The following is a 15,791-nucleotide window of genomic DNA, read 5'->3' on the forward strand; positions in this document are numbered from 1 at the left end:
GCCCCGGCCCCGCCCCCGGCCCCGCCCCGCGGGCGTCCTGCGGCCCCGGCCATGAGCTCCCGGGCCGCCCCGCGGCTGCTGACGCTCCGGCGACACCTGGGCCCCCCGGAGGTCGGAGGTTTGGGGACAGGCACGGGCCCGCAGAGTTCCTGTCCCCGGCCTGCCTGGGGCGCTGAGCTCCCGGGGCCCATGAACCAGCGCTGAGCAGGGGAGAGCCGGGTTCCGCGAGAACACCTGGGCACCCTGCCCCAGCACCAAGCGGCTGGAGCTGAGGGGCTGGGCGACGGGGACAGTCGGCGTCCCCAGTGCGGGGGGAGCAGTGGGCGAGCGGGAGAGAAGGAGGGGACACAGGTCAGCTGTTCAGGAGCTTGTGGCCTCATCGTGCTGACTCGGCAGTTCCAGCAGCCGGGGACCCAGCCTGCCCCTGGGCGGTTGGGACGAGAGGACTCTGCCCTGTTTACCCGCATCGCAGCTGGTGTGGACGTCAGGCTGGGCTGGGTGGGCACAGCCCCAGGAGCTCACCCCGCCCGTCTGTGTGGCCCAGGGCCGTGTCATGGAGGCAGCCGGCAGCTCGCTGACCACACACGTCCTGGACACCGCCACGGGGCTCCCGGCCCAGGGCCTCTGCCTGCGTTTGCACCGACTCGAGGACCACGGCCAGCAGTGGACCGAGCTCGGGACGAGGTAGGAGGGAGGGCCTGGGGCAGGGTGGGAACCTTCCAGAGTCCCATCCTGAGACTGATCCCAGACAGCCAAGGATCGAGGCTCTGAGGGCTAAAGGGCGGGCTGACCGCTGCCCGCTGTCCCCTCAGCCTCAGGGGCCCGCGGCCTGGGTTCGCACGTCCCGGCACCCCCCTGCTGACTCTGAACCCGATTCCTCACGTGAACACACAGGGATGGTGAGGGCAGCCGTTCCACCAAGCGTGGGCAGTCCTGGCACAGCGGGAGGTGTCGCAGGCTTCCTCCAGCCGCACACCCCCCAGCCTGCTTGGGGTGGGAGCAGGTTTCTACCTCTCCTTGACGGCCATGCCTAGGGCTAGGTGAGTTAAGGCCTGCGGTGGAAGCCAGTTAGCAGGTAACCTTGTGCCAGGCACGTGCTGAGCACTTTGCTGTATTCTCCACACACCTGTGGGCAGGCCCTGCAGTCATCCCTTTCATGGATGGGAAGACAGGCAGCAAGAGACAAGGTCACAGCTGGGATTCCCAGCCAGACCCGGCAAGCACTGTGCTCTTCACCCTCGCCCGATGTGGGCACTTGCCCTCTGCCCCAGGCGCAGGCTGTGCAGCGGGAAGGGTGTCGCCCAGGCCAGGGCATTGTGGCCCTTGGATGGGCCCTGTGGGGGTTCCCAGACCCTCCATCTTGAAGGGGGCCGCACCATCTGGGGGTCTCCTCCAGCCAGGGGGTGTGGCTGTGGCTCCGTCAGCCCTTCACAAAAGCAGAGGAGCCAGGTGTCCGGGTCCCATCTGAGCAGCCAGGAAGTGCTGTGTTGGGCAGGAGTCTGCGGAGGGTCATGTAGACCCAACCCCAGCCCCACATGCTGTGCTTTCTCATCGCAGCTGGTCAGGACAACGGGAGGTCTTTCTGGGGTGACTGTGAGGAACCCTGACGAGGGATCGCTCCCTCCGTGCAGGCGGAAACGGGCCACCCTGTGGGTGCGGGTTTGGAACAGTTATTGAGCCAGAGAACCACACACAATGCACTAAATGAAAAACACAAGTTACAGAACAGTTGAATAGTATAATCCATTTTATGATTTGTTTTAAAGTTTGTAAATAAATATGCATAGAAGAAAATCTAGAAAAATATATGCCAGCCATAAAGTGGTTCTTGCTCATGGGGTAGACGGAGATTTTTCCCCTTTTGCCTCTCTGTGTTGTGATTTCCTAAAAAGACAGTGCAGCGGGGCCCAGGGCTGCTCCAGAACCGCAGGCCTCGAACACGGTCCCACGGTGCCCCTGCTCGCCCGAGTCTGAGTGGGGCTGTGGGAGGTGTCTGGGGCGCTGGGGTCAGGGTGGCTCCTCACCCCCATCTCTGCGGCCCCATCCTCGTCCCAGCTGCACAGACCTGGATGGCCGCTGCCCCGGGCTCCTGACCCGAGCCCAGATGAAGGCCGGCACCTACAAGCTCTCCTTCGACACAGAGGCCTACTGGAGGAAGAGGGGACAGGAGAGCTTCTACCCGTATGTGGAGGTGAGGCCATGGGCAGGGCAGAGACTCACTGTGACCCACGGGCCAGGTCCTGCTGGCCAGGCCTCCTCCAGGCAGTGGGCAGACTGGTCCTGCCCCTCCCACCTCTCCCGGGGCGGTGGCAGGTAGGTGAGCTCCAGAAGAAAGGTGTCCAGGCATCATCGTAGTTTACGAGGACACACCAGTCCCTGGGCTGCCCCTGGGTCAGGCTTTGTGGGGAGGCCAGGCCAGGCTGAGGGTGACTCATCCCCGCTTTGTAGACAGACGTCATCAGAGCCCAGACTCCAGCTCACTGGGCCTCACCTGCCTCCCCCTTCACCTGGAGCTGCCGTCAAAGCATCGGACCTACCTGGGTTGTGGATATGCTGGCAGCCCAGGGGCTCTGGCCTCCCTGGGGCTGTCCCTCCAGTGGGGAGGATTCACCCCCACCCTCAGCCCTCAGGAAGTTTCCAGTTCTCCACTGGGGGACTTCTGCTCCTCCCTGGACTGCAGCCCCACAGCCTGGGCTGCGAATTTTCCCTAGGAGGGCTCAGGCCTGACAGCTCATGTACCTCAGGCCCCTTACCCCTCAGGTGCTTCTCTCTGTCTCTAAGGTTGTTTTCACCATCACAAATGAGACCCAGAAGTTGCACGTGCCTCTGCTGCTGAGCCCATGGTCCTACACCACCTACCGAGGGAGCTAGAGCCTGGCCTGGCGCGAGGAAAGCCATCTGCTCCTCCCTCTCAGCGGCTGAGCTGCCCGTCGGCCCTCACCAGAGCGGGCTCTGTGCTCACTGTGGAGCAGCAGCATCACCCACTTCCTGGGGAAGGTTCTGGGCCCCCGGCACTTCCCTGTGGGCAGCTGTACTCGGGTGTCAATAAAGTCCACACCGGCACCTGCAAAGCTGCTCTGTTCACGGGTCGAGAGGGATGCGCGGTTGGGCAGAATGTGAGTGAGGGGCTCTCGAGAAGGTGCTGTTGGCTGTGGTGGACGCCCGCGGGGAGGTGCCGCGGATGCTCCTCCAGACACAGCAAGAGGACAGCAAGGAAACATGAAAAGCCTTCATTTGCTGACGATAAAATCTAAAAAACATAAACCTGCTGTCCTTGCTGTGGGAAAGGGGGTCTCATTCGGAGAGTGGTCCCAGGCTGGCTCTGCAGCCTCAGCCCCGGCAGGGTGGCTACGTCGGGGTGCCCACGAGGCCCGCAGGGCCCTGGCCCAGCGTCTGCCCGATCACAGCTGTCTCCAAGGGCTTGAAGCCCACGTTGTCCAGGGGGACCCCGAAGGCCAGAAGCTTCGCCTCGTACGTGCGCAGCAGGTCGTTGTGGGCCTGTGGGGACGGGGTGGCATCAGGGAGGAAAGGTGCACCGGAGCCGGGCCCTGTGGCGGCACGTGCGTTCAGCCTCGCGGAGGGGCAGGCAGGACGGGGTCGGTGGGCAGCGGGGCGTGGAGGACGCCAGCGTCTGTCACCTGCTTGCCGTGCAGACCCCGTGCCAAGCACCTCTGCGAGTGTTGGCTCAGGCAGGCCACCACGGGGAGATGCTGTCCCTATTCCTCTTTCACAAGTGGGGAGCCTGAGGCGGGGTAGGGACTCGGAGCAAAACTGTGCTCTGGGCAGGCTCTGGCTCCCGGCCGGGCGTTTCTCATTCAGGCTCATCACGCCCTCCCTGCCCTGCTGGGCACAGCACCAACTACTGTGCATCTGCACCCGGGGTCGGGAGCTGCCTAGGGAGGGGCGCAGGTCACCCCATCCGTCCCAGGAGGGATGTGGCCTGGGCAGCAGCGCTGTGCCCCAGAGGACAGTGACACCTGCCCTGTAGAGCGAGGCATAAAGTGGAGACACGTGGGGTCCTCGAGGTGGCAACTCAGCCCGAGGGAGGGTGGGGCACGTCCGTACCTTGCAGACCCGGGCCAGCTCGTACTGCAGGTCCTTGATGGTGCTGTTCTTCGACTCCAGAACGTCCTGGGGAGAGAGCGGACGGAGTGGGTGGTGCTCGGGGGGCTCTAAGGGGTCCTCGTGGACCACGTGCACATCCACACACGGGCGAGTCAGCAGGAAAAGGTCTCCAAGGGTCCAGAGAAGACAGTGAAGGAGAAAGGGAGAAACAGGAGGACGCCCCTGCAGTACCTGCATCTCCATAAAGAAACCACCGAGACCCGTGAGAAGTGAAGATGGGTGAGAGCAGGCAGTGCGCTAACCACGCCGTGGAGACTGGTAGCTACGCACATGCACAATTATTTAAATTTCTTGAACTAGGCAAGTGTATTTTTTTAAGAGACAGGGTCTTACACTGTGGCCCAGGCGGGAGTGCAGTGGTGAAATCACAGCTCACTGCAGCTTTTAACTCCTGGCCTCAAATGATCCTCCTGCCTCAGCCTCCCAAAGTGCGAGGACTACAGACCACCACACCCAGCCCCATATCTTCTTTTAGCAGAAAACAATTCTGTATCTTTTAAGACTTCAGCAGTGTCGGCCCCACCCAGATGTGGGCACGGGTCTGGCCACAGGGCGAGGCTTCTGAGGCTCCCGTCTGAGGGGCACTGCTGGGCCTGGCCTGGCACTAGAGCCATCTCTGCTGGCAACCGACCACAGTGCAGAGAAGCCTCCCAAAGCCCCACCCGCCCAGCCTGGGAACAGTCCCTGCAGAGGCCTCTGCCCCTCGTCCACAACCACGACCCACACTGAGGGCCAGTGGCACCCTGGCGGCTCGGCCCCACTGCAGCGACCATCGTGGCCACCGTCGTTTTATCTCCTCACAGTGGTCGCTTGGCAGCACCGGGGCCTGGTCTGCTCTGAGCCAGCTCGCCCTCCCCAGGAGAGGTGGGAACATCCCTCCTCCACTGTCCAGCAGCGACCTCAGCCCCTCGGCTGCCTGTGCTCACGGGCACTGGCCCTGCCCTGGACAGGGCCCAGCGTTGACCAGACAAGGATGAGCCTCCATCCCAGACGAGGCCCCTCCCAGGCGGCTTCACTACTTCAGGCCCCAGGAGCCGGCCTATCCCAGGCAACCCAGGGTCCCACGGGCGTTGCTGCCCACTGGGCCAGGACCTGCTGCTGCTGCTGCTGCTCCCCCATGAGTGCCCCTATGAGTGGACACCCAGTGCCCTTGGCCAGAAGCGGGGGCATGTCGTCATCTCAGCCCCTCCCATCCCCTCCTCAATCAGCGACAAATCCTGTTGACTCGGCCTCCTGAGGGCTCTTGAACCCTCTGTTCTTTCCCACCCTGCACCAGCCCCCACCTGCCCCTCCGGCCCTGCATCCCCATCTGTGGCAGAACGATCGCGCTCTCTCTGATCCAGTCCTCCCTGCCCAGAACCTGCCACAGTTCCCAGCTGGCCCTAAACTCACGGGCACGGCTCACTGGCCTTTCAGCTTCAGCCCTTCACCCCCAACACCTGGGGACCCACAGGACGGCTCAGCAAGGGCTCATTGCTCAGGCCTCAGACAGGTGGACATGTGGGCAGGTGGGAGGGCAGAGGAGAGAGCCCAGTGGGAGCATTTTAGAGATGAGGCAACTGGCTCGACAGCACTCAATCCACGGGGCCTCGAGTCGGGGACGGGAGACGGTGTTTGTGCTCTGCTGAACTGTGTGCCGACCAATCACCTTAGAAATCCTGCCTGAGCTACTTCTCAGGATAAAAAATAACTTCTGGAGACAGTTGTAGAAGCCTCAAGCCAATAGCCCAGATGTCTGCTGCCCTGCAGGATGAGTCTGGCACAAGCAGCAGAGACAGGTGTCCTGTGGCCCCAGAAGGCTCCATGTCTGGGACGAGCCGACCTCGCTGCACTGGCCTGCTGGTCGAGGCTTCAAGAGCAGCTGTCCCAACACAGGGTAGCAGCTGGGCCCAGGGCGTGTGCCGTCCGTGTCCGATGGCGCCACAGGCTGACAGCTACCAGTCACCCCAGCTGGCTGGGATTCCAGTGTCAGCCAAAGACCCCCCAGTCCTGCATCATCTGTTCCTCCTCTGACTCCCCCCAGCCAGGTCCAGGGAGCGGAGGCACAGGGCCAGCTCCAGAAGCTGGACACCCAGAAGAGGCCACCGGCGAGGTTCTGTCAGAGGCTCCAGGCTCCTGACGCTCTCGCTGACCGCGTGCCCGTCTCCGCAGCTGGCCCGTGCGAGCCGAGGCCTCACCTGCTCTGTTTGCTGCTGTCCCCGACTCCAGGACTCCCCAACAGAGCACCAACATAAGCGATGGTGGAAGAAGACGGAATGTTCCGGGCTCTGCTCAGACCTCGCACCCCCAGCACCCACAAACGCTCGGTCAGGGCCCTCAGGCGCGCCCGGCCCTGCACTGTCCCTATCGTAACCGTCTGTCCTAAACCAGCACATCTCAGGGGCCTCCCAGTGCCGTCTCTGTCCCAGGACAGGGGCAGTGCCCCAGGCTGGGAGCTCAGGAGACGCGGCCGACCCCCAGCCCCAGGTCTGGGTCAGTCGTCAAACAGCTGAGCTCAGGCCCACAGAGGTTCCAAGAGCAGCTTTTCCACTCGCAAGCCCCTCCTCACGCTGCGCTTGGATGACTCGCGCCTGATGTGCTCAGATGAGCCAGGCTGGGGAACGGGAGGCGCAGAGGCTGAGGGGTCGCGAGGTGCCACGCGGTTACGGAGGAGCCAGGGAAGACCCAGGAGAGATACTGAAGAGAGGAAACGGCCCGTGCAGACAAGTGAGGGGCACCCCGACTCTGCGCCCCCCGTGGTTAGCCAAGGGGTCTGTGTGCCAGTCCGAGGAGAAACGTGCGGAGCTGACGGGTCCCGCCACAGGCTGGGGCCACCTCCTGGGGGCAGGAGCCCGACCGGGCCTACCTCGAGCTTGCGGGACACCAGCGTCAGGGCTGAGGGGTCCAGGTTGGAAGCCGCCAGCACCTCATTGAACTGCACCTCCTTCTTCTCCACGGCCGCGCTGAGCGCCTGCAGCTTGCGCTCCAGCACCAGGTTCTTGAAGCCCGTCTTCTGCTGCACCTCCTGGATGGCCGACGCGAACTTCCGGTAGAGCTCGTCCCGTTCCTGCTGCACCTGCAGGGGGCGCTGGGGTGGGTGGTGAGGCCCCCCCACCTGGGATGTCTGCCCTGCCTGGAACATGCTGCTTCTATGGAAGGGCCACCTGCCACGAGTGCCCACGCCCACGCGGGTCCACACGTCCACACTGCCTGCTCCCCTGCCCTCTGTGCAGACGTCCACACAGGGAGGGGGCAGGAGGGAAACACCGGCGTGAGCCCTCCTCCTGGGAAGGTGCTTCGGGAAGCCACAGGTGTCCTGGTGAGAGCTGCTCCACGGCTGGGTTGGGGCCAGCCTTGCCCCGGGTCAGGGCTGCGGACTCAGCCTGTGCCTGGCTGCCCCACGTGAGATGCAGGGCACTGTGCGGCCAGCAGGCAGCGTCTGCAGGGGGGGGCCCTGGGAGGGTCCACTGCCTCAGCCAGCCCAGGCCCTGGAATCCCGCGAGCCGCCAGCGTGCCTGCCCCACAGATGGCAGGTCTAGAGCGTGGCCCTGGAGCCGACTGCCTGCCGGCTGGTAAAACCTACTCTGTCGCCGCTAACTCTTCTACTTGCTAACTGTGCGCTGTAAAAATCTAGACTTTACTGAAGGGTAAAAAGTGGACACCCCCTTAACCCTAATTCCCAGAAGTCACCACTGTGAGTGAACACTGGTGTGACTCCTTCCAGAATGTTCTCTACACGTGAAAATATTTATTACTGTTTGGAAGAGACTAAGATCATGCTAAAACACTGCGGCTTTTTTCACAGCACGTCCTATGATACGGTGTATCCCAGAGCACCTTCCAAAGCATCACATACATGTACCCTTTCTAACTTGTACAGAACTCCGTGGATTTGCTCAAGTCCAATTCCCTGTTCGTAGACACAAGGATTGTAAGTGCCTTTGGTCTCTGTATTTTGCTGGGAAATTCGAGCTCTCAGATCTCTAAGAAGCTGACACCGACTCTGGCACATATCAGGAACCACATTCAAAGGAAGGAAAAAGTGGCGAAGAACACAGGCCCTCACCGGGCACATCTCTGCTCTCCCCGTCCCACTGGCGCCCACCTCAAAGCCAACAGGAGGGACAGGAGGGTCCCCGTCTAACACCACAGGACTCGGGGTCTCCCTGGCTGCCCTGCTGGCCCTTCCCCCGGTCGTCTGTGCAGGGACACAGCTGACAGCTGGCAGAGCCCAGCGATCCACGCCTGCAGGGTTCTAAGGGCCCGAAAGTGAGTCCAGATCTGATACGCCGATAGGTACTGCTGAGGAGCCTGCTCTGGGGGAGACGGGGCCAATCCCACTGCTGCGGTCTGTGTTCATGAACTGCAACTAGGTGAGAAAAGAAAAGCAGCACCTACAGCTGCAGCTCACGGGCGAGATGCTGCGGCCAGCACACCACAGACAAAGCCCCACGCGCCCCGTGCGCAGCCGTCAGCCCTTGGCCACATCTTTGAAAATGCAGAGAGGCAGGGAGGGTGTCTTCGAGGACAGAGACAGGACCAAGCAACTCTACCACTCACTAGGAATTTCGGAAAGGCACCTTAAGTGAGATGTTTTCCAGCTGGTCACACCAGCAAAGGTTCGAAGTTGTCGGATCGGCGCAGGCAAGGAAGGAGTCGAGTGGTCCTTTGGACACGGGCGGGAGCGTAACTCACAACACCCTCTGGGCAGACTCTCAGAACCCTGAGCACAGACCCCTCGGACCCACAATCCACTGCTAGGAACTGACTTCCAAAAAAGAGATCTCACACAGCTGCATGAAGATGAGTTTAAAAGGCTGACTAAGCAGCAATGCTTGTAACAGCAAAGGGCTGGACACAACGTGATCAGCAAGGAGAACCAGCTAAGCCAGTGACCGATCCTTCACACAGCGGAGTGGCCACGTGGCTGCTGAAAAGAGTGAGCCCACTTCTACGTGCAGCCCGATACACTGTGAGATTAAAAAGCAGGTTGTGCCTAAGGCAGGATCCCATTTCTGCAGAGCACAAAGCCACATCCACTCTGGAGCGTGCAGGAAGAAATCTGGAAGGAGGCTCGCGAAACTGTCACCCCTGTGAGAACCAGCGCTGGGCGGCAGGGAGATGCTCCCTTTTATAATACTTACACGCTCGAGGCTTCCGTGACTCGTTCACCATGGGAGTGTAATATGTGCATGCTCAGAAACGCACACATAAATGAAAGGGGCTAGGCCTCCTCCCCATGTTTTCAGAGGTGAGTTTCTCAGGAGACAAAAGGGTGTGTGATCTGCTGCCACCAGCAAGCTCGCCATAGAACGGGCCACAGGTGTTTGCCTCACAAATGCGACGTGGAATGAGGAGCAGGAAATAGGAACTCCAGCTTCTCAATACAAAGCCTGGCCGAGGTATCCACACCTGCTAGTGCTGGTTACGGGGCCCCAGCCGCAAGGAGAGCCCCCTCCCCGGCGGCGGGGTCCCGCCTGCTCACCCTGAGGAACCGCTGCTCCAGCACCTCGTGCTCCCACTGCAGGTCTTTGAGCTCCTTCTCGGTGACTTTCAACCGTGCTTTTGTGCACTGGGGAGAGCGTGGGGAGGGGGGTAGAAAGCACTCAGGACTCACGGCATCCCGGGCACAAAGGCTCCTGGGGGCAGCAAGGCCAGAAATAATCGCCCAGAAGACTTGGCTCGCGGACACAGCAGCTGGGCCCCACCAAGGCAGGTCCGTGGGACTCAGCGGAAGGTCAGGGCCCCGTCTGCAACACACCCGCCAACTGCACGTTCCCCAGGAGGACAGCAGTCAAAGACAGAGATTTCAGACTCTCCCTGCCTGCCCTGAGGGCTGAGCCCTGCCCAGGGCCTCACGTGCCGACGTTCCCGCTGTCCTGAGCCCAGTGAGCACGCGCCAGGGAGGGAGGCGGGTCCACAGGAAACTCACGACCAGCGTCTGCTTGTCCCTCTCGTAGTTCCCGAGCTGCTTCTGCATCTCACTCATCTCGTCCCGAGCCTTCTGGAGAGGGTCCGCCAGGCGCTTGTTCTGCATGGACACCTCTGCCATCTCCCGCTCCAGGCGGTCTTCCTTCCTCCGCATGTCCTCCATCTGCTCCTGCAGGCACAGGCACAGGAGGGGCTTGGTGGGCAGAACCAAGGGGGCCGCAGGCTGCGAGGCGAGGGCTGGGTGCACTCCTGCCCGCAGACAAGTCCTGCCAGCCGCACGCACACACATGGAGGACCTAGGCCTGTTCTACGCACTGAACTTTCTGGGGATGCGGCTTCCATGCACTGAGAAACGACACTTAGTTCAGGATTCTACCAAGGGCTGCCCCACTGTGGAAAACCCTCTTACTGCCACCATCTTGCAGTGAGAGCCGTGCAGTCCAGCTGCCCTGCGGCCACATCACGGCCCTTCCTGCAATTCTACCTGCACTGTATTCACACGTCACAACGAGCTTCACTACTTCCCCCTCAGCACTACAGGTAGGGAGATACCGTGATCGTTTTCAGTTACAGGTGTAGACAGGTTACATTATGCACACGTTTCAACGCAGGACAACAGAGCGACACTGTCAGGTGGGGGTGCTGGGTGTGACAGGGATGAGAACTGGCGTCCAGATCCCCTGGGCTCTGCGACCCCACGTCGTGGGACAGGCAGCGCGTGTCTCCCCAGCCCGCCCCGCGTGCGGCACCTTGAGGGAGTTGATGAGGGCCAGGTTGTTGAGGGTGATGTCGTTGTAGTAGTTCTTGATGTCGGTGAAGGCCTCCTCGTGCCGCCGCATCAGCATGTTGATCTGGCCGTTCTTCCTCTCCTCCACCTCGTGGATCTCGGTCTTCCTCCGCAGGTCGAGCTCGTCCCTGAGCATCTTCATCTTCTTGTCATACTTGGCCTCGATTTCTAAAAGGCAGCAGCAAACACAGCAGCTTAGCAGAGGAGGAACAGGTGCCCCTGTGGCCACAACAGACAGGACCTGTAAGCAGGGCCCAAGAACACACGTCAGGTCAGAACAAAGGTTGTGCAAACGAGCTCTACCAGAGAACAGGACAGGTGTAGGTGGAGTTCTCTCTGTGCCCAGACGACATGTCCAGCACACACAGCCTGCCTCCGCTAGTGACAGGCACCGCTGATCAGTCCCTGCACGGGGCTCCCAACAGCTGAAGGTCAGCGACACACCAGCCCCGGGCTGTGTGGCCACCCAGTCACAGACTCCAGGGCTTTAGCAGTGAGCCAGACCGACTTCTGCAAGTGGAGCCTTCTCAGGCCAGGAGACAGGGAGAAGACTATTCTAGGAATGCTGCCCCCGAATAACTGCCACCTGCTGTTAACTACTGATTTTAGCCAGGAGTGGGAAAGTGTGTGGCAATCACAGCCTCCCCAGCTCACACGGAATAAGTCATTCTGGGATTCTGAGTGGGTCCACTGGCATTGGAGACTCCCACATTCTTTCTCCTTGATGCTTGGGCTGCTTTAATCTAGTGTCTGTGCCCTGAATTAACAAGCTCTGGAGGTGAATCACGTTCTGGTGGGAGGGGGTCTCCAGCGCCTCCTCCTTGATGTGCATGTGAACAACTCACCTCGCACTTGCCTCTCAAAGTCGTTCCGCATCTTGGTGATCTCCTCGCCGTGCTTCTGTGAAGGCGAAAGCAGGCAGCTGTTACTGGACAGCCGGACATGGAGAAGCCCACTTCCCGGGGCTGACGCTGTTCCTCACTGCTATGAAAACCCAGCCCAACGAAGCCTGAGTTGCTACCGCCAGTGCTGGGTTCCCCTCACCTCCAAGTTTACGGGTCATGCTTAGAATCACATGGTTCTGGAAACCTCTACATTCCCTAACCCACGTCCCTCAGCAAAAGTCCCCTCTGAGCTTGAGAGACCATCAGCAGACACTGTGAGCACTGAACGTGGCCCAGCTGGAGAGCTGCAGCCACCTGTACACAGAGCCGTGGGCTCTCCGCGGGTGCCTTATGTAGCTCCTAACCCCTTCACTGTTGCTTAAAATTACTTTAATAAACAATTATGTGTTAAAATTTGAATAAAAATTTGAAATTATTTTGGAGCAGCACTTTTACTCAAAGGAGACCTCGGATCACGTAACAATACCATACCCAGGCCCAGGTAAGCAGCCAGCGTCCTATCACCGAATTCACCCGAAACCAGTCACTCTGTGCTTCTCAAGAGAGATCGGACAACTCTGGAGGGTCCGAGACTTCAGCACCCTCATGGTTTGCTACAGAGTCCACACTGTCACTGGGTTTTTCCAGATTCACTTGAGGCTGGGCTGCTTCCAGGCTGCTTCTGTCTGCCCAACCCAGCAGCCAGAAAGTACCTTTGAAAACTAAAGTCTGACACTTCCTTCCTCTGCCCGAGTTCTCAGAGGCCACCCTGACTCTGGCCAAAGCCCCGTCCTCACCGGGCTTTCGAGGCCAAGCTCTGACACGACTCCCCCAGCCTTCTTACTCCTTGCTCCTCCAGCCTCTCGCCCGTCCCGTCTCCTGGGCTGGTCTTCCCAGCTGGGTCACATACCTCCTTCTCACTTTTGCCCAAATGTTGCCTTCTCACTGAGGCATTCCCAGAACCCCTGTAGAAAACCGCACCCTCCACCACTCCCGGCAGCCCAACCTTTCCACACTGGGCTCTTCCTGTCCCACTCCTCCCCACCAGACATGCTGTGCATACCTGACACATTCGTTTTATCTTCTACATTACCCGTGGTCCTTTTTAGACCATCAACCCCACTCCGGCAGGCACTGTGTCAGAGATCAGATCAGGGCCTGGCACCTAGTGAGCACTCAGCAAGTCAATTTCAGTCTCTACCTGGAAACCCCCAACCAGACACTCATGGGCCCAGCTTGCATAACAGACTTCAGGGCTGCCACAGTTGCTTTGTGTCCTTCTAAATGCATCTGACACTATCTCCTAGGAAAAGTATGTGGGTGTCAGGTGTCAACGGCACATGAAGAAAGATCCTGAGATGGATTTTCCTTTGGGGAAATCAATTTGCTGCTCAGGTCAAGACAGAATTCCGCACTTGACCTCAGAATGGGGTTTGTTTGGATGCATTTTCAAAAAATATTTTAACAAATTGTAAAATACAGGAGTTTTTACTCAAAAATATGAATTCCCAGTTGCTGTTGAACAATCAGAAGTTCAGGCAGTGAGCAAGAGCGAGACCCCCATCTTTACTAAAAATAGAAAAAATTAGCCAGAAGTGGTGGTTCACACCTGAAGTCCCAGCTACTCTGGAGGCTGAGACAAGAGGCTCGCTTGAGCCCAGGAGGTGGAGGCTGCAGTGAGCTACGATGAGGCCACTGCACTCCTGCCTGGGTGAGACCGCGAGACTGTCTCAAAAAAGAAAATAAAAACAAGTTAAGGCAGCACTAGGCTCTGAGCCACAGGCGTCCTCACAGCCAGCCGACCCTGGCGCCTGCCCTCACACCTACCAGCCGCAGGTTCTTCACCACCACCTCGTTGGCCAGCTCCTGCTCCTTCAGCTCCACCTTCAGCGCCCGCGTGTCCTTGCGCAGCGCGCTCTCCTGCGCGCGGTGCTCCTTCTGTGCCAGCTTCATGACCACGGTGCCCTCGGCCTTCATCTCTGTCAGGTTGTTCTGGTGCTCATACAGCAGGTGCTTCACCTTCTGCTTGTACACCTGCAGGGTAGGGAAAGCTCACCTGCACCCACCTGCTCACACCTGCTCACCTGCACACACCTGCTCACACCTGCTCACCTGCACACACCTGCTCACACCTGCCATATACCTCACCATACACCTGCTCACACCTGCCCACCATGTATCTGCTCAGCTGCTCACACCTGCTCACCCGAGACACAGAGCAGGACATCAAGGCAGGGAGCTGAGGCACATCCCAGCTCACCTGGGATGTTAAGTGCAGAGCGAGGTTGCAAAGGGGCCCGCCTGCCCCCAGAGCCTGTGCTCCTTGCACACTGCAGAGGCTGCATTTCAAACACTCAGGACCTGCAGGGTCTCTCCTGCCACCGCAGGGATGAAGTGTCTCTCTCTTGGCATTTTATGAAAAACACCTTCAAGTTGCTAGTGTAAAGGACATGAAGGGCGTGACCCCCAAAGCAAGGAGTGAAACCGTCCTGTCCCCGCCCTGCTATGCGGTCCAGCTCCTTTGCTGCTGCTGCTGACCCAGTGGACACAGGTGGCCAGCCCCACTCACCTTGATCTCCACCTGGTGCCTCTCCTCAGCCTCCTCCATCTCCCGGTCTTTGTTCCGCAGCTCGGCCTTCTTCTCCTCCAGCTGCCTCCGAGTGATCTCCCAGAAGGTATGAATCTTGTCCCGCTCCAGCTGGAAGTAGTTGCGCTCCTCCCGCTCACGGTCCAGCTCCTCCCGGATGCGGCTGACATGTTCCTCCACCTGGCCAGGCGCGACACGTCAGGTGAGGCTCCGAGCAGGAGCCCACCCACAGCAAGGCGTATGTGGACACCGAAAGGCAAGAAAGGAAAAGAAAAAGAGCTAAAAGTAAAAAGTTAGGAAGGCTCCAAGGATATACCTGACAAATGGCAGCATTCCCTTCAATTTGGCCAATAATCATAAAAGAATTATATCCTTTCATCCATTCCTGGGAATTTATACTAAAGAAATTTCTCAAAAGAAACATAAGAGGTTTTTGCTCAGATATTAGTCACATCATTATTACAACAACAACAACAAAAAAAAAATTAAAGGAAATGATCTAAGGCCAGGTGTATAATCAAGCCTGTAATCCCAGCATTCTGGGAGGCTGAGGTGGGAGGATCACTTGAGATCAGGAGCTCGAGATCAGTCTGAGCAAGAGGGAGACCCCACCTCTACTAAAAATAGAAAAAACTAGCTGGGCATGGTGGTGCAAGCCTGTAGTCCCAGCTACTTGGGAGGCTGAGGCAGGAGGATTGCGCCCAGGAGTTGAAGGTTGCAGTGAGCTATGATCACACCACTGTACTCCAGCTGGAACAACAGAGCGAGATTCTATCTCCAAAAAAAAAAAAAGGAAATGATCTAAGACAATTTTAAATAGGGAAGTGGTTGAAAAATCAGAGTATATCAATTAGAAGAAATACTATATAGCCCAAAAAATAGATATGAAATTGATATAACAGCATGCAAACATGTTCACAAAATAACCTTAAATGAAAAAAAGTTCACCTTTATGGATACAATGTTAAACAAAAAATATACAAAACCAGTAGATTCCTATCCCTGAAGAGGATTTGGTCCAGAGCCAACTGCAAATCTGCAAATAGGTTAAAAAGAAAAAAAAAAAGTAGGACAGGCTTCTACCTTTCTTGGGATCTCATTTCCCTGAAGAATCAGTTATCTTTTGGGCACAGCCCCAGGCCACTTACTGCAGAGTCTTTTCTCTCTCAAAGCCACAGTCTCCACAGGGAAACCACATTTCTCACTTCAAGAGGGAGACGAGACACCAGTCCACCCAAGAGGAGCAGGAAGGGGCTCTGAGGAGGGACTGCTGGGCAGGGGTTTTCATCCCCATGGGGGCAGCGCAGCATCCCAGAATTTGACAAGTGCCTCAGCAAAGTGACAAATGTCTTCACGTCAGAGACCTTCAGCATCACTCGAACAGTCTGAACCAGGTTCCTACCTGCTCTGTTTGCTCACGTGGTGTTAGATTTTGCCATCACTCAATATTTAGCTTTCCTATAAATATCCAGATTTCTATCTTCTTTCGAAAAATCAG

At 58.5% G+C, this 15,791-nt stretch overlaps 2 protein-coding genes across 2 annotated transcripts; one reads left to right on the forward strand and one right to left on the reverse strand.

Annotated features, from left to right (window-relative positions):
* Positions 1–35: 35 nt before the first annotated feature.
* Positions 36–3,063, forward strand: LOC105820649 (5-hydroxyisourate hydrolase-like). Its single transcript, XM_012657186.1, has 4 exons — positions 36–111; positions 545–684; positions 2,056–2,191; positions 2,782–3,063. The coding sequence occupies exons 1-4, from the start codon at positions 52–54 to the stop codon at positions 2,869–2,871; spliced, it is 426 nt and encodes a 141-aa protein (XP_012512640.1). The 5' UTR covers positions 36–51; the 3' UTR covers positions 2,872–3,063.
* A 153-nt stretch (positions 3,064–3,216) lies between these two features.
* GAS8 (growth arrest-specific 8) lies at positions 3,217–14,470 on the reverse strand. The gene is made up of 9 exons (XM_012657185.1): positions 14,276–14,470; positions 13,534–13,740; positions 11,668–11,722; positions 10,785–10,990; positions 10,037–10,204; positions 9,590–9,676; positions 6,971–7,180; positions 4,066–4,131; positions 3,217–3,498 (listed from the first exon to the last, which is right to left on the reverse strand). Exons 1-9 carry the CDS (start codon positions 14,312–14,314, stop codon positions 3,349–3,351), a joined length of 1,188 nt encoding a protein of 395 aa, XP_012512639.1. The 5' UTR covers positions 14,315–14,470; the 3' UTR covers positions 3,217–3,348.
* Positions 14,471–15,791: the final 1,321 nt, after the last annotated feature.

Source organism: Propithecus coquereli, unplaced genomic scaffold (assembly GCF_000956105.1).
Source record: "Propithecus coquereli isolate 6110/MARCELLA unplaced genomic scaffold, Pcoq_1.0 Scaffold531, whole genome shotgun sequence".
NCBI lineage: Eukaryota > Metazoa > Chordata > Mammalia > Primates > Indriidae > Propithecus > Propithecus coquereli.